This window comes from Hylobates moloch, unplaced genomic scaffold (genome assembly GCF_009828535.3).
Source record: "Hylobates moloch isolate HMO894 unplaced genomic scaffold, HMol_V3 SCAFFOLD_15, whole genome shotgun sequence".
NCBI classification, from domain to species: Eukaryota; Metazoa; Chordata; class Mammalia; order Primates; family Hylobatidae; genus Hylobates; species Hylobates moloch.
The window spans coordinates 54,245,792-54,269,969 of record NW_026652290.1 but is presented as its reverse complement, the minus strand read 5'-3'; the positions used below and the strand labels follow the sequence as shown (position 1 = coordinate 54,269,969).

Sequence of the window (24,178 nt, the reverse complement as noted above, 5' to 3'; positions counted from 1 at the left end):
TTGTATTCTTAGTAGAGGCGGGGTTTTGCTATGTTGCCCAGGCTGGTCTCGAACTCCTGACCTCAGATATTCCACCTGCCTGGGTCTCCCAGAGTGCTGGGATTACAGGCGTGAGGCACCATGCCTGGCTTCTTTTTAATGCATGCATAATATTCTACTGTATGGTATGTTGGGCAGAAAAAAAGAGTTTTCCTCTACCCTTCTGAGTTTTTGGTTGTGATAGACCCCTATAACAAAAGACAGATTAACAAGAAGAAAACAAATGGGACCAGGCATGGTGGCTCACGCCTGTAATCCCAACACTTTGGGAGCCCAGGAGTTCCAGACCAGTCTGGGCAATATGGCAAAAAACCGTCTCTACAAAAAATGTAAAAATTAGCTGGGCATGGTAGTGGATGCCTGTGGTCCCAGCTACTCTACTCTGGTGGCTGAGATGGGTGGATCGCTTGAGCCCAGGAGTGGGAGGTTGCAGTGAGCCGTGATAGTGCCATTGCACTTCAGCCTGGGTGACAGAGGGAAGCCATCTCAAAATAAATAAATAAAAGAAAGAAAGAAAAAAAAGAAAAACAGAAATTTAAAAACATGTACGTCACGTATTCAAAAGAGAGACCAGGGAAATGAGCAAATCTCCAAGAGGTGGCTTTGAATTCAGGATTATACAGTATCTTCAAAAAAGAACAGTATATGTTCAGAGAAGTGTTAAGAGAGCCAGGCGTGGTGACTCACGCCTGTAATTCCAGCACTTTGGGAGGCCGAGGTTGGCTGATCACCTGAGGTCGGGAGTTTGAGACCAGCCTAACCAATATGGAGAAACCCCATCTCTGCTAAAAATACAAAATTAGCTGGGTATGGTGGCGCTTGCCTGTAATTCCAGCTACTCAGGAGGCTGAGGCAGATGAATTGCTTGAACCCGAGAGGCGGACGTTGTCGTGGGACTGCGCCATTGCACTCCAGCCTGGGCAACAAGAGCGAAATTTTGTCTCAAAAAAAAAAAAAAAAAAAGAAAAGAAAAGAAAAAGAAAAGAGAAGTGTGAAGAGAAGGAAAATGATTTTGAGTCTCTAGGGGTGCCAAATTATGGGAAGGCAAATAAGCGATAGAAAAAGGCTCATTAATGAAGTTTGTCATGTAGACTCCTGGCTGATAAAGGTTTGTCAAAAGACAAAATTACAACTAATTTAGTTTAAAGAGCATAATTGGCTTTTAGTTGCGATTGTAGAATTGCGCAACACCTCATTTTATAAAATCGAATGAGTATTCCTATGAGTTGAGTGGAGGAGATTGGCTTTCAGAAAGGGCTGAAGAAAGCAGAAACAGAAAAGTGAATTGGTTGTTTTGAGGTTACTTTACTTGTGAAGTTTAAAGCAGAGGGTATTTCCTTATCATGCCACTTAAAACTGGTCTGTTGGGAATTTGGCTATTATTTTTCTTTCTCCTGATTTCTTAGAAAGTTAGATCGACAACTTAGTTTTGACCTTGTGATGTGGAACATGAGTGACTTGAGTGACTCCATTTTGATTTAGTCTGTTGGGCCTAGTCTAGTGCAGGAGCTCAGTCCAAACCAATGGCTTCCTATAAATTTTATTTAACAAGTGTAAAATTGTCTTCAGTGATTAACCTTTGTCTTTCCAGGCAGTGTGGGAAGAGGGATACCTTTGCCTTTTAAAATTTATGTCCTGCTTTACTTCAGACATTACACTAAATAGGAGTGTTGAGTATAAAAATGAATTCACAATTAAAGTTGTTAGATAAATTATTTATATATAACTTTAAAATGAGATTTTTTTGAAGCTTTGTAATTACATTGAAAGTATATTTGTTTCCTTGAAAACAATTTTTTGAAAAGTGAATAATAATGTAATACAGCTTTCAAATTACTTTATGCTGTTACTTTATTTCTATTGTATTCACATGTGAAAGTATGTGATCAGTTGTTGCTGTATCAGAGATATTAGAGATTCTTTATTAGTTGGGCATTCTTTATGACCTTTTCTATAAAAGAGTAAGGACATTAAAATGTAAGATGCATGATGAAAATATAAGTAGAGAGGCTCATTGTAGTTAACCTATATTAAGTAATGTTTAGGGTAGGTGTTCAGAGTAATACTTTTCTACATTATACTGACAGAAAGAAATTATAAATTATAGTTAAAGTATATCAAATTATTATATCATTTTACTAATTTTACTTTTATGTAATAAAATGCAATATATTTAAAAATTGTTAAAAAAATAAAATTTATGTCCTGCTTTTAGGCAAATGGAGGAAAGCGGAGAACTTTCCACCCGCGTATCTACATCTTCTCAATTGTCTTCGGCTTGAAATAATCCTTAGGCTAAAGAGGCGTATTTTGGGGTGACACATTCTGGTGTCCTTACAGGTACACTACTTTTATTCATGTCTGTTACTATTATTACACCCCCTTCACCTTGGGCCACCCCATCCTCAGTCTCCCTCATTTTTCTTTTCAATTAGCACCATTTACCCATTCACGGAGAACCTGACAGTTCTCGCAACAGGGTGATCACCCAGTAAGTACTGTTGACCCTTTGGTCTGTTTCTGGCAGCGATTAGCTGTGTGCATTGTTTGAGAGGAGCGACGGAGGGAACAGAAGAGGGTACTAGTGAAGAACTAAGGTGCTTCACCCAAATAGATAGGGAGGGAGGAGGAGAGCTGAGGCGAGCCTCAGCTTCTGCCTTCGATGTCTTCTGAAGGAGGGTGGGCTTCGAGGAGGCAGGATGTGCTTAGGGCACTGAGTGGCCCAGAGTAGGGAGCTCCTGCAGGGTTGAGGGGACTGGCGGGGCGAGGTCGGGGCGGGGCTCGCAGGGGCTGGGCGGCCTGGGGGCGGGGCTGGGCGGAGCGCGCAGCCGCGCAGCGGTGGGAGGACTGCGGGGCTCTGGAGGCCAGCTGCAGAGCTTGTGGAGGCCATGGGGCGCGCCGTCGCGGAGTTCGTCTCCTCGCTGCTGGGGCTGTGGCTGTTGCTGTGCAGCTGTGGATGCCCCGAGGGCGCCGAGCTGCGTGCCCCGCCAGATAAAATCGGTAGGCGAGAAGGGGGCGGCGCGGGAGGGTGCTGGAGCGCGCCCCGCGCCGGGCGGCCGCTGCGCAGTGCGCCCAGATCCCACAGCCGCGGCGCAGTCCAGCGGTACAGGCCGAGCCAGCTGCGCAGGTCGCGCTTCCCCCATTCACACTTTAGGGCGGCTTTCGGCTCTGCTCGGAATAGGACTGTACATTCCCAGGCGTGGAGAGGTGCCCACTTGAGGAATGGGCGTAGACGAGGAGAGGGGCGGGCGGGCGGGCGGGCAGGCGCGTAGCGTACCTGTAGCCCCTGTCTCTTAGGTCTGGGGCTCCGGGGAGGCCTAGGTTTCTCTATCTTTCCGTTGAACACTGACCGTGAAGACTCCAGTGTTCTGGCTTGACCTGGGGCGCCCGGCCAGATTGCAGGCTCACGCAGGCACAGCACAGGGAGGAGTGCAAACAAGTTGACCCTGCCTGCTTCCCTTGGGAGGCTGAACCCACTTCCCCCAGCTCCGCTTTGCTGAGGTCGGCCTGCTCTCAGAGGCCCCTGGCTTGCACAGTTTCTCCGCCTAGGACTAACACAGCTGCAGAAAGAATCTGTTCTCTTTCCAGTGTCAAGAGCTCCAGTGTCAGGAGCCTTGGTTTTTTGCTTCCTGTCTCCCTCCCGCCCTCCTTTAAAGTTGTGTTCTTCGGTATCATTAACCTATCTACATTGAATCTAGACACAACAAAGCTAGGCATAAATGGCCGTCACTTTATTAAAAGTGCGTGCTGGAAAGGTCCACCTCTAATGTGCCCGTGAGTTGGGCATCAAGAAGGTTATGCAGGCCCCTTGGTTCCTCTATAAAGACCTGTGAGACTCTTTGGACATCTGGAAAAAAAATTGAATTAATGTCAATATGTTAATTAATCTACTGCTTTTGTCTGGGGACAGTGTCTGTCCAGATTCAGGGAGTTAGACCTTCGCTGCAGGTGTCACTCTTCCCCCACCAAATTGTTGGTAATAGCTTTGAGTAACAACCTCCGCTATTAATGGTCTTTCAAAAACAAAACAACTCACAGAGCTGGTAAAAGGGGAAAATATAATCTTCTGTTTTTTTCCCTCATAGCGATTATTGGAGCCGGAATTGGTGGCACTTCTGCAGCCTATTACCTGCGGCAGAAATTTGGGAAAGATGTGAAGATAGACCTGTTTGAAAGAGAAGAGGTCGGGGGCCGCCTGGCTACCATGATGGTGCAGGGGCAAGAATATGAGGCAGGAGGTTCTGTCATCCATCCTTTAAATCTGCACATGAAGCGTTTTGTCAAAGACCTGGGTATGTAATTTTGGTCTTGGAGCTCACCAGATTACTGTGTGACATGCCCGGATATTTTTATCAGATGGAGAACTGAAATTTCTGCCTTGTTAATTGCCTTACGGAGACGTTGGTAAAACTGTTTTCCTCACTTTCTTGTTAGTTGGTACTGCCTTAGTTAGGAGCAGTTCTGCTGTAATGGGACACTAGTTATCTGTATCTTCAGTTATCTGGAATTACAGCCATGGGGTGGGGGTGGGAATGGCTGCCATTGTCTTTTTTTTTCTTTTGAGAAAGAGTTTCGCTCTTGTCACCCAGGCTGGAGTGCAATGGTGCGATCTCGGCTCACTGCAACCTCTGCCTCCCGGGTTCAAGTGATTCTCCTGCCTCAGCCTCCTGAGTAGCTGGGATTACAGGCGCACGCCACCACGCCCAGCTAATTTTTGTATTTTCAGTAGTGACGGGGTTTCACCATGTTGGCCAGGCTGGTCTTGAACTCCTGACCTCAGGTGATCCGCCTGCCTTTGCCTTCCAAAGTGCTGGGATTACAGGGGTGAGCCATCGTGCCCGGCCTCTGTTGTCTGTTCTTAAAATTCTGAGTTTGTAGGCCGGGCGCTGTGGCTCACGCCTGTAATCCCAGCACTTTGGGAGGCCGAGGCAGGTGGATCACAAGATCAGGAGTTCAAGACCAGCCTGGCCCAAATGGTGAAACCCCGTCTCTACTAAATATATACAAAAATTAGCCGGGTGTGGTGGCAGGCGCCTGTAATCCCAGCTACTTGGGAGGCTGAGGCAGGAGAATCACTTGAACCCAGGAGGTGGAGGTTGTGGTGAGCCAATATCATGCCACTGCACTCCAGCCTGGGTGACAGAATAAGACTCCGTCAAAAAAAAAAAAAAAATTCTGAGTTTGTGTTAAAGAATCAGAGAAGGTTTGGAGATAGTCACCTCATTGTGATCATTTTGCAGCTGAGTAAATGAGACCCAGAGACTTGAAGTGTCTGGCTCAAAGTCACTCACATATGGCCATGGCCGGGGTCAGTGGCTCATGCCTGTAATCCCAGCACTTTGGGAGGCCGAGGCAGAGGATCGTTTGAGCCCAGGAGTTAGAAGCCAGTCTGGGCAACATAGTGAGACCCTGTCTTTACTAAAAATAAAAAAATTAGCCTGGGGTGATGGCACAAACCTGTAGTCCCAGCTACTTGGGAGGCAGAGGCAGGAGGATCCTGTGAGCCTGGGAGATAGAAGCTGCAGTGAGCCTTGATTGTGCCACTGCGCTCCAGCCTGGGCAACAAAGTGAGACCCTATCAAAACAAACCACCACCAACAAAACAAACTCCCTCACACAGCTATGGATGCAGACATGTGGGACATGCAACTGCTGCCCTGACAGCAGAGGAGCTGGATAGGTCATGGGGAAAGTCTGACAGGCCTCTGCAGGCCCTTTTGGCAGGGAGTATTTTGTAACTTTGGCCTCCTTCCAGTTATCTGAAATATCCAGTTTTGCAAAATAGGATTCTTACAGGAATGGAAGTGCCTCTTTCCCCTCAGCTGCCTTCCACATCCTCTGTAGATGCTGCCTCTGCTTCCGTTTCCTCCACGAGGGCAAAGGTGTACCCAGAACAAATTATGCCACGAAGATACGTGTCTGACATCTTTGTTTTTAAATTGAATTCAGTTGGTACTCTGGCTTTTTTCCTTTGACTATCCAGTTTTTTTAGACTAAAAAAGCCAGGTAAAAATATATCTACTTGGGGCCGGGCGCAGTGGCTCACTCCTGTAATCCCACCACTTTGGGAGGCCGAGGCGGGCGGATCACGAGGTCAGGAGATCGAGACCATCCTGGCTAACACGGTGAAACCCCGTCTCTACTAAAAATGCAAAAAATTAGCTGGGCGAGGTGGCAGGCGCCTATAGTCCCAGCTACAAGGGAGGCTGAGGCAGGAGAATGGTGTGAATCCTGGGGGGCGGAGCCTGCAGTGAGCAGAGATCGCGCCACTGCACTCCAGCCTGGGTGAAAGAGCGAGACTCCGTCTCAAAAAAAAAAAAAAAAAAAAAAAAAAAAAATATATATATATATATATATATCTACTTTTGATATATTAATATTTACATGATCATCTGACCCATCGCCTAGCAAATCTGCTTTTGGACAGTGTAGTGAAAGTATAGTGTTTCACACTGTTCCAAAGATAGAGCTCCTTTATGTGTCTCCTGAGAACTGAGAGAAGCCCCAAATTCACTCAGATTACGTTCTTTCATTTGATCAGCATAGACACCACTGACTTAGCTGTGCTTTATGTTTTTGCAGGTCTCTCTACTGTTCAGGCCTCTGGTGGCCTACTGGGGATATATAATGGAGAGACTCTGGTATTTGAGGAGAGCAACTGGTTCATAATTAACGTGATTAAATTAGTTTGGCGCTATGGATTTCAATCCCTCCGTATGCACATGTGGGTAGAGGACGTGTTAGACAAGTTCATGAGGTAATTTTTTTTCCTTCCATTTAACCTAAGATCTTTTAATGTAGGTTAAATTAAACTTGATGAACTTTAGGAATTATGATTTCTTGTAAGCATTTTCTACCTCACTGCAAGGCCTATTTATAACATTGTTAGGCAAAATGTTTTGTAGAAACTATGCAGACTATTTGCTTGGATATTGAAAGGTTGGTTTATTTTTGCTTCTGAAGTGTATTTTGTGAATGCTTCTTTAGTGTTGCCAGATACTGTTAGATGCCTTGAATTCTTATGACAACTTACTCAGGTAGGTACTGTTTTTAGCTTCTTTAAACAGATGCAGAAGGTGGCAGTGTAGAGAGGTTTTAAGAGGCACGTTCACCCACATAGTAAGTGGTATAGCTGGAGTTGCCACCCAGGCAGTCTGGCCTTTGAGTCTTCACTTTTTTTTTTTTTTTTTTTTTTTTTTGAGACGGAGTCTCGCTCTTTCACCCAGGCTGGAGTGCAGTGGGGCGACCTCGGCTCACTGCAAGCTCCGCCTCCCAGGTTCACGCCATTCTTCTGCCTCGGCCTCCTGAGTAGCTGGGACTACAGGCGCCCGCCACCACGCCCGGCTAATTTTTTGTATTTTTAGTAGAGACGGGGTTTCACCTTGTTAGCCAGGATGGTCTTGATCTCCTGACCTTGTGATCCGCCCGTCTCGGCCTCCCAAAGTGCTGGGATTACAGGCGTGAGCCACCGCGCCCGGCCTGAGTCTTCACTCTTAATCTCTATGCTGTGCTGGTGTTGTGTATATGAATGAGATAATGTGTACAAGAGCTTGTAGAAAGTATCAGAAAACTTAAATGGCCTTTAATAGTGACATGTTTTCAGTGAACCAGCAGCCTGAAGTAGAGTAAAAGTTCCATATTCCAAGAATTTACATTCTAGCACTGTTTTGGGTAGTGAGAATTCAGGTGCCTTTTTCGTCCTTAAGCTTTTCTATATTTAAACAGTTTTTTTAATGTGTGTGAATAGGCATCGCTTTGGTAATCAGGAAGACTGACGTAAAATAGCCAGTCTAATTTTGAAAGGTACAATCTGTTTTTTTAAAGCTGTTGGCATGTGCTAGTTTTTTTGTTTTTTTTGTTTTTGAGATGGAGTTTCGCTTGTTGCCTAGGCTGGAATGCAGTGGTTCGATATTGGCTCACTGCAACCTCTGCCTCTTTGGTTCAAGCGATACTCCTGCCTCAGACTCCCGAGTAGCTGGGATTACAGACGCCTGCCACCATGCCCAGCTGATTTCCGTATTTTTAGTAGAGATGGAGTTTCACCCTCTTGGCCAGGCTGGTCTCGAACTCCTGACCTCAGGTGATCCACCTTCCTCGGCCTCCCAAAGTGCTGGGATTACAGGTGTGAGCCACTGTGCTCGGTTGGCATGTGCCAATTTTTTTTTTTTTTTTTGAGATGGAGTTTTGCTCTGTTGCCGGGGCTGGAGTGCAGTGGCACCATCTCGGCTCACTGCAACCTCTGCCTCCCCGGTTCAAGTGATTCTCCTACCTCAGACTCCCGAATAGCTGGGATTACAGGTGCCTGCCACTGCGCCTGGCTAATTTTTTGTATTTTTAGTAGAGACGGGGTTTCACTGTGTTAGCCAGGATGGTCTCGATCTCCTGACCTCGTGAGCCGCCCGCCTCAGCCTCCCTAAGTGTTGGGATTACAGGCGTGAGCCACTGTGCCCGGTTAGCACGTGCTAATTTTTATGCTGGTTTATAGTTTTAGGTGCTGGAGGCCAGGATTGTGTCATTACACTCCAGCCCGGGTGACAGAACAAGACTCCATCTTGAGGGGAAAAAACAACAACAAAAAAAACCATGTCATATGAGCAGGTATTGAACAGGACAAATATGAGTTAAGCAGGGCTGGGCACAGTGGCTCATGCCACTAATCCCAGAACTTTGGGAGGCTGAGGCTGGTGGATCACCTGAGGTCAGGAGTTTGAGACCAGCCTGACCAACATGGTAAAACCCTGTCTCTACAAAAAATATAAAAAATTAGCCGGCGTGGTTGTGCATGCCTGTAATCCCAGCTACTTCTGAGCCTGAGGCAGGAGAATCGCTTGAACCCAGGAGGCAGAGGTTGCAGTGAGCCAAGATCCTGCCATTGCACTCTAGCCTGGGGGACAACGCCAGACTCTGTCTTAAAAAAAAAAAAAAAAAGAGTTAAAGAGTTAAGCAGGATATGCTCTGGTTTCTATAACTTATGGCAGTTTGGGTGGGGTTTCTTTCTTTCTCAACATCATTCTTAGGTCAGTTCCTTAAATGCCTTTCCCGTGGGTACCTTAAGTCCATCTACAGTGCATAATGTTTTTAAATAGCCATTCATTCATTCACCCAATATTGAGTGCCTGTTAGGTGCCAGGCATTGTTCTATGTTGAGAGTATAGGACCTACAACATGTCCTTGTCCTCAAAGAATATATATTCTAGTGGAGAGACAGGCAATACACAACCAAGGAAATATATAGAATTTGTGTAGAGACAGCCAGTCACTTTATAGAAGGTGGGTGGCATGGTGCTGCATACTTAGCAGGCAGATCAAGTTCCGATGGCATCAGCCCTGCTTGTGTGTATCGTTTTTCTTTTCTTTTTTTTTTTTTTTTTTTGAGATAGAGTCTCGCTTTGTCACCCAGGCTGGAGTGCAGTGGCAGGATCTTGGCTCACTGCGACATCTGCCTCCCGGGTCCAAGCGATTCTCCTGCCTCAGCCTCCTGAGTAGCTGAGATTACAGGCATGTGCCACCATACCTGGATAATTTTTTTATTTTTAGTAGAGACGGGGTTTTACCACGTTGGCTAGGCTGGTCTCAAACTCCTGGCCTCAATTGATCTGCCCGCCTTGGCCTCCTAAAGTGCTGCAATTACAGGCGTGAGCCACCGCACCTGGCCTAAGAAATCACTTTTGAAGTGAATTCAAGGTATTACAGAACTGGGAAAAAGAACCAGTGAGGGGATACATAGGTTATACTGTTTTTGACTTTAAAAAATAATTTATGGGCCCGGTGTGGTGGCACATGCCTGTAATCCCGGCACTTTGGGAGTCTGAGGCAGGTAAATCATGAGATCAGGAGTTCGAGACCAGCCTGGCCAACATGGTGAAAGCCCGCCTCTACTAAAAATACAAAAATTAGCTGGGTGTGGAGGCGCAGCTAATCCCAGCTACTTGGGAGGCTGAGGCAGGAGAATCACTTGAACCCAGGAAGCGGAGGTTGTGGTGAGCCAAGATCAAAGTATACACAGGGTGGAAAAAGACCTAACAGTAGTAAACCATGACACTCGAAAGAGGGCTCAAGCTTGTGGTAGGCAATACTCGAAAATAATGCGTTCATTCATTCTCTGCTGTTGGAGGTACTTGGGTGGAAATCCTGCAGCCCCTGACATCAGCACTAGCTAGCTTAATTTCCAGTTCTGCACATACATTTATGTAGTTGTTCTGGTTGGATGCCATTCTTACTAATTTTTTTTTTTTTTTTTTTTTTTTTGAGATCAAGTCTTGCTCTGTCACCCAGGCTGGAGTACAGTGGTGCAATCATAGCTCACTGCAGCTTTGACCTCCTGGTCTCAAGTCATCTTCCAGCCTCAGCTGGGACTATAGGCATGTGCCATCATGCTTGGCTAATTTTTTAAATTTTTGTAGAGTCAGGGTGTTGCCATGTTGCCCAAGCTGATCTTGAACTCCTGGGCTCATGTGATCCTCCCACCTTGGCCTCCCAAAATGTTGGGATTACAGGTGTGAGCCACCGCACACAGCCGGATGCCGTTCTTTACTCCCAAGTCCAACCTCTTATCTCACTTTCTCAGCAAAGCATTTCCTTAATACTTCAATCAACATTCATCTTTCTTTTCAAACATCCCTTATTATACGGTGCACACCACGTGCTTGTGTTCTATACTACGCACAGTAACTAGAATGTAGTAGATGTTTACTCAGATGTTTGTGGAATATAAATCTCTGGTCCGCTGATGGCTTCCTGTTGAGATATCTTGGCTTGTAGACTAGGTTAAAGCTTATTCTTCTCTCTCAAGTTAGTGCATTTCTGGGGACTTGTAAGATCCTTAACACTTCTTGATCTGAGACTGATAGGACTCACGGGGAAAGGCTTTATAAACACCCTTTCTTCCTTCCAGTTACTCCTACCAAATATTTTGAGTCAGTTTTTGTTCTTTCATTTCCCAAACCCACTCTATCTTGAATCCTGTCAGCCATTAAAATATGTCCAGTATTCCACTACTTCCCTCCAGGATTACTGCTACCACTTTGTTCCAAGTCACCACCACTGTCTCTTGTCTGGATTGCTAGAGTAGCCTCCTATTATAGGCTGAATAATTCTCTCCCCTGCCGCCTGCCATGAGATGTCCATGTCTTAATCCCTGGAACCTGTGAATGTGTTACCTTTTGAGGTAAAAGAGACTTTGCAGATATTGTTAAGGATGGGTAGATTATTCTGGATTATCTAGGTGGGCCCAATATAATCACAAGGGTCCTTAGAGAGGCAGGAGGATCAGGGTGGGTAGTAGGAGATGTGATGGTGGAAGGAAGAGATTGGAGTGATGCTAGGAAGGGGTGTGCATCCACAAGCCGAGGAATGCAGATGGCCTGTAGAGGCTGGAAAAGACAGTCTTCCCTCAGAGCTTCTAGAAGGAACCAGCCTTGTGCACACCTTGATTTTAGCCCAGAGAGACTGACTTTGGTCTTCTAACTTACAGAACCGTAAGATTATAAATTTCTTTTTTTTTTTTTTTTTTTTGAGGTAGAGTCTCGCTCTGTCACCCAGGCTGGAGTGCAGTGGCACGATCTTGGCTCACTGCAACCTCCGCCTCCTGGGTTCAAGCAATTCTCTGCCTCAGCCTCCCGAGTAGCTGGGATTACAGGTGCCCACCACCATGCCTGGCTAATTTTTGTATTTTTAGTAGAGACGGGGTTTCACCATCTTGGCCAGGCAGGTCTTGAACTCCTGACCTCGTGATCCACCCACCTCAGCCTCCCAAAGTGCTGGGATTACAGGTGTGAACCACCGCACCCGACCATAAATTTGTGTTGTTTTAAGCCACTAAGTTTGTGGTAATTTGTTATAGCAGCAGTGGAAAACCAATACACCTCCTAAATCATCTGCCATTAATATTGCTACCATTTGTTCTCAGGTTAGCAGCCAAAGTAGTTCTTTAAAATCTAAGGCTCATCACATCACTCCACTGCTCAGAAACCTTCAGTGGCTATTTCATTAATAGAGATTTATAGCCAAAATCTGTTTTGTGACTGAGAAGACATGACAGGATTCTGTGCTCCCATCACTTATTTTTAAATTTGTTTTCCCCAAAATTCATAGGTTGAAACATTAGCCACCCAGTACTCAGAATGTGACTGCTTATATAGGTAGGGCCTTTAAATATGTGATTAAGTTAAAATGAGGTCTTTAGGGTAGACCCTAAAACAATTTGATGGGTGTCCTTAAGATTAGGACACAGAAGGGAGGCCAAGGCGGGCGGATCACCTGAGGTTGGGAGTTCAAGACCAGCCTGACCAACATGGCGAAACCCCTTCTCTACTAAAAATACAAAAAATTAGCCGGGCGTCGTGGTGCATGCTTGTAATCCCAGCTACTCAGGAACGCTGAGGCAAGAGAATCACTTGAACCTTGGAGGCAGAGGTTGCAGTGAGCCATTGCACTCCAGCCTGGGCAACAAGAGTGAAACTCTGTCTCAAAAAAAAAAAAAAAAGATTGGGACACAGAAGAAACACACAAAGACCATGTGAGGACACAGCAAGAAGGTGGCCATCTGCAAGCCAAGGAAACAGGCCTCAGAAGAAACCGAATGCATCCACACCTTGATCTTGGACTTTTGGCCTACAGAACTATAAGAAATAAAACTTTTTTTGTATAAGCCATCCAGTCTCTGGTAGTGTGTTATGGCAGTCCTGGTGAACTAATACGCTGTTGTCATTTTCAGTAACTGTCCATTATTGAAAATGGGATATTGAAGTCTCCATTATTGTTGAATTATGTATTTCAATTCTGTCAAGATCATTTGATCATATTCATGAAGGTTTATTTCTGGGTTTTCTTATTTGTTTCAAGGATCTGTATGTCTGTTTTTTTTTTTTTTTTTCAGATGGTGTTTTACTCTGTTGCCCAGGCTAGAGTGTAGTATGTTCACAGCAACCTCTGCCTCCCGGGCTCAAGCAATTCTCCAACCTCAGGCCCCTTGAGTGGCTGGGACTACAGATGTGCACTACCATGCCCAGCTAATCTGTTTTTTTTTTTTTTTGAGACAGAGTCTCGCTCTGTTGCCCAGGCTGGAGTGCAGTGGCACTATCTCGGCTCACTGCAACCTCTGCCTCCCGGGTTCAAACAATTCTTGTGCCTCAGCCTCCTGAGTAGGTGGGACTACAGGCAGGCACCACCACACCTGGCTAATTTTTTGTGTTTTTAGTAGAGATGAGTTTTCGCCATGATGGCCAGGCCGGTCTTGAACTCCTAACCTCAAGTGATCCTCCAGCCTGTGCCTCCCAATGTGCTGGGATTACAGGCGTGAGCCACTGCACCCGGCCTTTTTTAAAAAGTTTTTTTGGTCAGTGTCTTGTAGCCTCTATTGATGTCATAGCCTCCGGCATCTGTGATGTTAAACAATTGCCACAGATTTTTTTTTTTTTTGACACGTGGACACGTGCCCTCAGGATGGGGCTGTTGCCTAGAGTGAACTCTGAATCAGGTCGAATAAAGACAAGCCTTCAGGATAGGGCTTTTTGGGAGCTGCCAGATAGGTCAAATATTGACAGTTCTCTGAGGATAGGGCTTTTTGGGAGCTGCCAGATAGGTCAAATATTGACAGTTCTCTGAGGATAGTGCTTTTTGGGAGCTACAAACTCGTTGTGTTCTCTCCAGTGGCTTCTAGCTTGCTGGTTTCACATTGCAGTTGGAAGGGTGCTGGTTTTATTTTTTATTTTTTTTTCTCTCTCTCTTTTTCTCTTTCTTTCTTTCTTTCGGCAGAGTCTCCCTCTTGTCGCCCAGGCTGGAGTGCAATGGTGCGATCTTGGCTCACTGCAACCTCCATCTCCTAGGTTCAAGCGATTCTCCTGCCTCAGCCTCCTGAATAGCTGGGATTACAGGCATGTGGCACCACACCTGGCTAATTTTTTATATTTTTGGTACAGATGGTGTTTCACCATGTTGGGCAGGCTGGTCTCGAACTCCTGACCTCAAGTGATCCGCCTGGCTCAGCTTCCCAAAGTGCTGGGATTACAGGCGTGAGCCACCACGCCTGGCCATACATTTTTCTTGAATAAATACTCCTTGGACTTGGAAAGGCTTTGGTTTATCTGCAGAGCTCTGAAAGAGTCAATGTTGATCATTTTTGGCAGTATTCTCATAGCTTTTATGGAGGAGCAGATTTCCAGAGGTCCTTCCTCTGCCATTCTGGAAGTTTCCTCTCCCCAGTAACATTTCCGGCTGTACCACTCCCTGTTCTCTCAGATCACTGTGCTTCAGCTGCTCTGGCTTCATTGTTTCTTGAATGTGCCAGGCAAGCTTCTGTCATGTGACCTTTGCATTGCTTTTACCTCTACCTGAAATATTTTCCCCCAGGTGTTTGCCTGGTTTGCATCCTCGTCTCCTTCAGGTCTTTGGTCTATATCATCTTCTCAGTGAGGCTTTTCCTGACCACTCTTGTTTTTGGACTGTCTTATTTAGAATTCAATCCTCCTAACCCCATGCATTTCTAGTCATCTTTTCAGACCTATTTTCTCCTTTTTTTTTCCCTTCGAGACGGAGTCTGTCTCTGTTGCCCAGGCTGGAGTGCAGTGGCACGATCTTGGCTCTCCTCGGCTCACCTTGGCTCACTGCGCCACTACGCCCGGCTAATTTTGTATTTTTAGTAGAGACAGGGTTTCTCCATGTTGGTCTCGAACTCCCGACCTCAGGTGATCCACCTGTCTTGGCCTCCCAAAGTGCTGGGATTACAGGCGTGAGCCACTGTGCCTGACCCAGTTATATTTTTTAAAAAATTATTATTTTTTAATTTTTGTTTTTGTTTTTTTAAGACAAGGTCTCACTCTGTTGCCCAAGCTGGATGGAGTGCAGTGGCATGATCACAGCTCACTGCAGCCTCAACCGCCGGGGCTGAAGTGATCCTCGTGCCTCAGCTTCCTGAATAGTTGGGACTACAGGCATACCTCACCATGCCTGGCTAATTTTTAATTTTTTTTTTTTGAGACGGAGTTTCACTCTGTCACCCAGGCTAGAGTGCAGTGGCACGATCTCGGCTCACTGCAACCTCTACCTCCCGGGTTCAAGCGATTCTCCTGCCTTTGCCTCCCAAGTAGCTGGTATTACAGGCATGTGCCACCATGCCCAATTAATTTTTGTATTTTTAGTAGAGATGGAGTTTCGCTATGTTGGCCAGGCTGGTCTCAGACTTCTGACCTCAAGCGATCTGCCTGCCTCAGCCTCCCAAAGTGCTGGGATTACAGGCATGAACCACTGCACCTGGCTAATTTTTACATTTTGTATACAGACAGAGTCTTGCTATGTTGCCCAGGCTAGTCTTGAACTCCTGGCTTCAAGGGATCCTCCTGTCTTACTCTGTCACCCAGGCTGGAGTATATTGGCTGGCTGTTCACAGGTGCAACCATAATGTACTACAGCCTTGTGCCCCTGGGCTTAAGTGATCCTCCCACCTCAGCCTCTTGAGTAGCTCTGACTACAGGTGCGTGCTACCTTACCTGGGTGCTGTTTTTTAGTAGTATTTATTCTGTTTTTTCATTTACTATTTTTTTTTTTGAGATGGAGTCTTGCTCTGTCACCCAGGGTGGAGTGCAGTGGTGTGATCTTGACTTACCACAACCTCTGGCTCCTGGGTCAAACAATTCTCATGCCTCAGCCTCCTGGATAATTTTTGCATTTTTAGTAGAGATGGGGTTTCACCATGTTGGCCAGGCGGTTTCAAACTACTGACTTCAAGTGATGCTGCCCCACTTTGCCTCCCAAAGTGGTAGGATTACAGGCATGAGCCACCATACCCAGCAGTGTATTTATTCTAATGCAATTAGTTGTATCATGAAACAATTAGAGTGCTCTCTGTTTATACTGTGTATATAGTTTCATCTCACCGCTGCCCCCCCCAACCAAGGAGACTTGCTTGAGTGAGGTTGCAGCTCTGGCAGGAGCAGTTGGAGAGTATGTTTTTTATAGCATCATTAGTAGCTTATTTAATTGACTGCTACTTTCTCATGTTGACCATTAGCCAAAGATCACTCTTCTTTGGATATGAGATATCCAGGCTATTATTTTTCTGAAGAATTCAGTGTTTCCATCCTACTTTTTCCAGTCTCCTAAAGACTGGGACCCAAATGCTATGGTTAGAAGGTGTTATTTTAGTTTCTCAGTTTTGGCATAGATATCGAATCAGTTTTTCCAATAAAAATGTGTTTAACATTTTGTACACTTATACTACTACTATGCTTTTAGTAGGTAATACTGAAATGGTTATAATACTGTCCCTTGTTCTGTAAAAAAAATAGTACATTTTGAGAGAAAAAACTTGATGTGAAAGTTTCCCTCCCATGATCAGTGATAGGGATCTTTCCTTGGCTCTTTAATTTCTTATTTTCCTTTTTTTTTTTTTTGAGACGGAGTCTCGCTCTGTCGCCCAGGCTGGAGTGCAGTGGCGCAATCTCGTCTCACTGCAAGCTCCGCCTCCCGGGTTCACGCCATTCTCCTGCCTCAGCCTTTCCGAGTAGCTGGGACTACAGGCGCCCACCACCACGCCCGGCTAATTTTTTGTATTTTTTAGTAGAGACGGGGTTTCACCGTGGTCTCGATCTCCTGACCTCGTGATCCGCCCGCCTCGGCCTCCCAAAGTGCTGGGATTACAAGCGTGAGCCACCGTGCCTGGCCTAATTTCTTATTTTCATATACTTATCTCTGCATGTGCCTTATTACTTATCCCTAACCGTAAGCCCCTTAAGGGAATAAGAGATAAACCCCTTATTACTTATCCCAAACTTAAGCCTGTTTCCCATCTTTGTACTATTTGCAACGTGAAAAATTGTGTTTGAATTACTGAATGCACTAATTTATGTGAATGTTGTTTTAAATCCATAAAATGAAGAGAAATGTTGGGTGATATTTTTCTTTTTGGTCAAGTGATGTTTTCTAAAAAATAATAGAAAGCATCTAATTGTTGAATGAGTGGCATTGGTGCTAAGTTTTACGAGGCTTCAGGAGATGATATAACTGTGGAATGGGAAGTTGAGCAAGACTTTTCAGAGAAGGTGGGCTTCAAGTTCTGTTAAGGAAGAATAGATGTTCCATGGTTAGGAATGGGAAGTGTATTCAGGTTGGAGGGAAGAGCTTGTGCACTGGTGGGGATACAACACGTAGGGCATATTTAGAGACCAGTGAATGGGTCAGGTGTGCTCCAGTGGAGACTGTGCATGTGTGGGTGATTGAGAGCAGAGTGGGCAAGTTGTGATTGAGCCTTATACTTGCCATGTGGCCTTTAGACAAAGTATTTTACTTCTACTTTTTTTTTTTTTTGAGATGGAGTCTCGCTCTGTTGCCAAGGCTGGAGTGCAGCGGTGTGATCTCGGCTCACTGCAACCTCCGCTTCCCGGGTTGAAGCGATTCTCCTGCCTCGGCCTCCTGAATAGCTGGGATTACAGGCGTGCACCACCACGCCCAGCTAATTTATATATTTTTAGTAGAGACAGGGTTTCACCGTGTTGGTCAGGCTGGTCTCAAACTCCTGACCTAGTGATCTGTCTGCCTCTGCCTTCCAAAGAGCTAGGATTACAGACATGAGCCACTGCGCCTGGCCTTAGTTCTTTTATTTTTCCTTTCTCTTCTTCTTTCTTCCTTAGTTTCTTTTCTTTTTTTTTTTCTTTCTTTCTTTTTTTTTTTTTTTTAAGAGACAGTCTCACTGTTTGGCCCAGGCTGGAGTGCAGCGGCATGATCACAGTTCACTGCGGCCTTGAATTCCAGGGCTCAAGCAGTCCTCCTGCCTCAGCCTCCCAAGTAGCTGGGACCACAGGCACACACCATTATGCCCGGTTAATTTTTGTATTTTTAGTAAAGATGGGGTTTCGCCATGTTGGCCAGGCTGGTCTTGAACTCCCGACCTCAGGTGACCCACCCACCTCTGCCTCCCAAAGTGTGGGGATTACAGGTGTGAGCCACTGCACCCAGATGTCAGTTTGATTCTTATGACGCCACTTCCCTTCTTTATACATCCCCTTCCCCACATCTTATTTGGTATTTAATGGATTTCTCTTCTTTTCCAAAGGATCTACCGCTACCAGTCTCATGACTATGCCTTCAGTAGTGTCGAAAAATTACTTCATGCTCTAGGAGGAGATGACTTCCTTGGAATGCTTAATCGAACACTTCTTGAAACCTTGCAAAAGGCCGGTTTCTCTGAGAAATTCCTCAATGAAATGATTGCTCCTGTTATGAGGGTCAATTATGGCCAAAGCACGGACATCAATGCCTTTGTGGGTAAGCCAGGGCTTGGAACAGTGGTGGACATTAGTTCACAAAGGGGCTTACCTGATGCTATAGTGGTTCCTGACTTTAGGCTGTGGATTGGAGGCTACTTTTCTCTGTGAACCTCAGACATTGTTAGCAAAATTGTGCATATGTAGATGTGCATTTTTAGGGGGAGAGGGTCTTTAGCTTTCATTAGTTCAGTAATTCTTAACTGGGGGAGATTTTGCTCCCAGGGGCCATTTAGCAATGTCTAGAGACATTTGGAGTAGAACATGTAATTGGGAAGGGAGAGTGGGTAGAGAGCCTCTTACAAAGTCAGAATTAAAACACATTTTTCCTCTTGTTGACAGGGGCAGTGTCACTGTCCTGTTCTGATTCTGGCCTTTGGGCAGTAGAAGGTGGCAATAAACTTGTTTGCTCAGGGCTTCTGCAGGCATCCAAAAGCAATCTTATATCTGGCTCAGTAATGTACATAGAGGAAAAAACAAAGACCAAGCACACAGGTAAGCTTGAATTTCTGTCTTATTGTTCCTGAATTCCCCTGCAGAAAATGATTGCTCAGGGAGAAACACCTCTCTTCTGTCATCTCTTACTCAGTTCTAAAATGATGAAACTTGAAATTGTATATGTTACGCCATGTAGAAATATTCCCTAATGGGCCGGTCATGGTGGCTCACGCCTGTAATCCCTGTACTTTGGGAAGCCAAGGAGGGTGGATCACCTGAGGTCAGGAGTTCAAGACTAGCCTGGCCAACATAGTTAAACCCTGTCTCTACTAAAAATACAAAAAATTAGCCGGGCGTGGTGACGGGCACCTGTAATCCCAGCTACTCGGGAGACTGAGGCAGGAGAATCACATGAACCCAGGGGGCAGAGGTTGCAGTGAGCCAAGATCACACCACTGCACTCTAGCCTGGGTGACGGAGTGAGACTCCGTCTAAAAAAAAAAAAAATTCCCCAATGTAGTTAAGTGCTGTGGCATGACTCCTTGGATTTGAAAAATAATCTTTTTTTATTTTTTATTTTTTTTGAGATAGAGTCTCGCTCTTTTGCCCAGGCCGGACTGTAGTGGCCTATCTCGGCTCACTGCAAGCTCCGCCTCCCGGGTTCATGCCATTCTTCTGCCTCAGCCTCCCGAGTAGCTGGGACTATAGGCGTCCGCCACCGTGCTTGGCTAATTTTTTGTATTTTTAGTAGAGATGGGGTTTCACTATGTTAGCCAGGATGGTCTCGATCTCCTGACCTCGTGATCCGCCCTCCTCGGCCTCCCAAAGTGCTGGGATTACAGGTGTGAGCTGCCACGCCCGGCCGAAAAATAATCTTATCTTCAAAAGTAAAAATTCTATATTTTGTACTTATTGACTTTCTGAATAATAAATTGGCCTCAATGTAATAAAAATGCAAGGGACAGCTATCTTAAGGGATATAACTTCTTCAATTCTTTAGAATTATAGAGAAATTATGAAGAAGGTATACAATTATTTTTAGAAGGTATGTTAGAAACACTAAACAAATATGTGTCTCCTTATTTCCTCTAGGAAATCCAATAAAGATGTATGAAGTGGTCTACCAAATTGGAACTGAGACTCGTTCAGACTTCTATGACATCGTCTTGGTGGCCACTCCATTGAATCGAAAAATGTCCAATATTACTTTTCTCAACTTTGATCCTCCAATTGAGGAATTCCATCAATATTATCAACATATAGTGACAACTTTAGTTAAGGGGGAATTGAATACATCTATCTTTAGCTCTAGACCCATAGATAAATTTGGCCTTAATACAGTTTTAACCACTGATAATTCAGATTTGTTCATTAACAGTATTGGGATTGTGTCCTCTGTGAGAGAAAAGGAAGATCCTGAGCCATCAACAGATGGAACATATGTTTGGAAGATCTTTTCCCGAGAAACTCTTACTAAAGCACAAATTTTAAAGCTCTTTCTGTCCTATGATTATGCTGTGAAGAAGCCATGGCTTGCATATCCTCACTATAAGCCCCCGGAGAAATGCCCCTCCATCATTCTCCATGATCGACTTTATTACCTCAATGGCATAGAGTGTGCAGCAAGTGCCATGGAGATGAGTGCCATTGCAGCCCACAACGCTGCACTCCTTGCCTATCACCGCTGGAACGGGCACACAGACATGATTGACCAGGATGGCTTATATGAAAAACTTAAAACTGAGCTATGAAGTGACACAGTCTTTTTTCCCCTCCTAGTTCCAAATGACTATCAGTGGCAAAAAAGAACAAAATCTGAGCAGAGATGATTTTGAACCAGATATTTTGCCATTATCATTGTTTAATAAAAGTAATCCCTGCTGGTCATAGGAAAACACACAGTTCTAATTAAGTGTGAAGGTATAGCTATTGCACTTATGCCATCTCCAAAATTTCTTAAGTATTCTTTCATTGTCCATTAGGAGTTTTTCTTAAACTTGTCTGATAATAAGAATCACCTGGAGTTAGGAGGTGGCGGTTGCAGTGAGCCAATCGCACCATTGCACTCAAGCCTGAGCAACAAGAGCAAAACTCCGTCTCAAAAAAAGTAAATAAAAATAATCACCTGGAGTTTGTTAAACCATATGGATTCTCAAGCTCCTCTCTTGAAGATTCTGATTCAGTAGGTCTGGGGGTGGGGCCCTGAATTTTGATCAAAATTGTAGAGCATTTTAAGGTGAGTACCTGAGGGAGAACTTAAAAGACATCTTAGTTGGGGAGTGGTCCTTTTGAATTTTACAGCTAGACATAATCTTCAGTCAGATAAAATTTATGGGAGCTGGTGTCTTATGCCTGACTCTTAGTAATTTCGTACCGGTTTGAAGTACGTGTGCCCATGCCTAAAGCCTTGACTTTCAGAATGTTGTCTTTCGATTCTTCTGTCTTGATTTGATTAGGGGTGAAATTAAGAAGTCTTAGAATGTAACTTGAAGATGTTAAACAAAAATCTCAAGTAAAATGAAAAGCAAATATGGGCTACTGAATTAAGAAACTGGCATTCTATTATTAAATCCTCACTTCAGGAGCTTTTAAAAATATTGAGAGGCCGGGCGCGGTGGCTCACGCTTGTAATCCTAGCACTTTGGGAGGCCGAGGCGGGCGGATCACGAGGTCAAGAGATCGAGACCACGGTGAAACCCTGTCTCTACTAAAAATACAAAAAAATTAGCCGGGCGTGGTGGCGGGCGCCTGTAGTCCCAGCTACTTGGAGAGGCTGAGGCAGGAGAATGGCGTGAACCCAGGAGGCAGAGCTTGCAGTGAGCCGAGATCGCGCCACTGCACTCCAGCCTGGGTGACAGAGCGAGACTCCGTCTCAGAAAAAAAAAAAAAAAAAATTGAGAGACCCCCATAACCAGAGATTCAGATTCAAAGACTGAGGATAGGACCTTAGCATTGTAGCTATTTAAAGTTTCTAATGTGCACCCAGGGTTGAGAATCACCAGTGTGGGTGTGAAAATGCCTACAAAGGGTTTGGTGCCTTAGAAGTCCTAAGAAACCCAATCTGTATCAAAGCAGATCCATTTTGCAAGGATCTTTCTCTTAGTAAGAACTTTCTCTTAGTTCTTTCTCTTAGTAAGAACTTTAGAAGTAATCTTGATAATAAGAAGCACAGACAGCCTAACAGCAGAGGCAACTTGAATAACTCCTGAGCAGTTGGCACTAGAACAGAATACTTGGAATGACACCAAAGTTAGCCAAGTCCAGCATATGTCCAAAGAGTTAAGTGTTTCATTTACTGTAGCATTCTGGGTGAGAAATTGGTTGCTGAAATCTTAAGACAGTGGCTGTCAACCTTGGCTGCACATTGGAATCACCTGTAGGGTTTTAAAGCATCCAAATGGTAATTAACAGGCAGTGAAACTTGAGAACTAGTTCTGCATCTACTGTACAAAGATCATGATTAACTGTCAAGACACTGGTAGAACAGAACAAGCAAAAGATTAAGAATTCAAAAGTAAATGCAACCAATTTAACATGTAGTGTTATTAAAAAATAAAAAGGCCTAGACCAGCCTGGGCAACATGGTGAAACCCCATCTCTACAAAAAATTTTTAAAAAGTTGGCCAGGCATGGTAATGCGCGCCTGTGGTTCCAGCTGCTCAGGAGGCTGAGGTGGGAGGACCACTTGAGCCTTGGAGGTCAAGGCTGCAGTGAGTCATGATCATGCCACTGTACTCCAGCCTGGGCAACAGAGACTATCTTAAAAAAAAAAATCCGTCCATTGAATAGAAACTTAAGTCTATCAGATCATGGCATTAGCTACTTTAGCAAAATAGTGTAAACTTTGGTTCTGAGTAAAAATGACTACTTCCCTACCACAGTTGTGAATGTTAATATGCTGATAAAACTGCCAAGATATATTTGATAGGTAGGGGATTAAACTCATGGTTTGTCAAAAGGGTTTTTTTTTTCTAGTTTTATTCTTAACAGATATGTTGAGGTATTCATATTTGTTTCCTTTTGTGGTTTTAATGAAGACAATTTGTAAAGTAATACTGTTATGTATATGCTAAATATTGGTACATACTAATTAATTCCTATCATTTGTAGACTTGTTTTGCAATGGGATGTATTTTTACTTATAATACCAATTTAGGCTGGGCACAGTGGCTCACGCCTGTAATCCCAGCACTTTGGGAGGCCAAGGCAAACGGATCATGAGGTCAGGAGATCAAGACCATCCTGGCCAACATGGTGAAACCCCATCTCTACTGAATATACAAAAATTGGCTGGGCATGATGGCACATGCCTGTAATCCCAGCTACTGTAATCTCAGCTACTTGGGAGGCTGAGGCAGGAGAATTGCCTTAACTGGGAGGCAGAGGTTGCAGTGAGCCGAGATCGCACCACTGCACTCCAGCCTGGCAACAGAGTGAGACTGTCTCAGGAAAAAACAAAAAAAAACAAAAACCAATTTAGGCTGGGCATGGTGGCTCACGCTTGTAATCTCAGCACTTTGGGAGGCTGAGGAAAAAACAAAAAAAACAAAAACCAATTTAGGCTGGGCATGGTGGCTCACGCCTGTAATCTCAGCACTTTGGGAGGCTGAGGCAGGTGGATCTCTTGAGGTCGGGAGTTTGAGACCAGCCTGGCCAACATGGTGAAACCCTGTCTTTACTAAAAATACAAAAATTAGCCAGGCATGGTGGTGCGTGCCAGTAATCCCAGCTACTTGGGGAGCTGAGGCGTGAGAATCACCTGAACCCTGGAGATGGAGGTTGCAGTGAGCAGAGATCGCACCACTGCACTCCAGCCTGGGCAAGAGTGAGACCGTGTCTCAAAAGGAAAAAAAAAATTAAAAATGTTGCTGGTATTACATCAAACCCTACTCTGGATAAATTTTCCAGTAGGGCATCTGAAATTGCTTTGGCAAAACCAAAACACGTTATCAATACACCAAGGACATTAAGTAGTTTTAATGCAACTACAGTATTGAGTACTTTTTTACTGGGAGAAAAATTCTAGCAGAACCTGCTAACTCCGGGCACATTAGGTAGTTTTATGCAACTATAGTATTAAGAGTTTTATTGGAAGAAAAGACACTGTCAGAGCTCGCTGATCCAGACCACTTTTTTTTTTTTTTTTAAAATAGAAGAGACTGGTAAAAATGATGCAGGGGCTGAATGAAAGCCAGCTGTGCTCCAGTGGTTCTGAGTCGAGCATGCATCAGTTACCTTAAGGGCTTGTTAAAACATTGCTAGGCTCCATCCTGTTTATTCAATAAGTTTGTTGTGGGATATAAGAAGTTGCATTTTATTAAGTTCCCCAGTGATGCTGCTGTTCTACTATAGGAACCACCCTTGAACTAGTTCTACAATTCAGCTGTATGTTTGTTGTAAAAAAAAAAAAAAAAAAAAAAAGGAGTCAATGAAGATTTACAAAG

At 44.7% G+C, this 24,178-nt stretch overlaps 1 protein-coding gene across 1 annotated transcript; it reads left to right on the top strand.

Annotated features, from left to right (window-relative positions):
• Positions 1-2,886: 2,886 nt before the first annotated feature.
• PCYOX1 (prenylcysteine oxidase 1) lies at positions 2,887-21,336 on the top strand. The gene is made up of 6 exons (XM_032179176.2): positions 2,887-3,039; positions 4,125-4,331; positions 6,622-6,796; positions 18,086-18,297; positions 18,639-18,791; positions 19,827-21,336. Exons 1-6 carry the CDS (start codon positions 2,928-2,930, stop codon positions 20,483-20,485), a joined length of 1,518 nt encoding a protein of 505 aa, XP_032035067.1. The 5' UTR covers positions 2,887-2,927; the 3' UTR covers positions 20,486-21,336.
• The last annotated feature ends 2,842 nt before the right edge of the window (positions 21,337-24,178 follow it).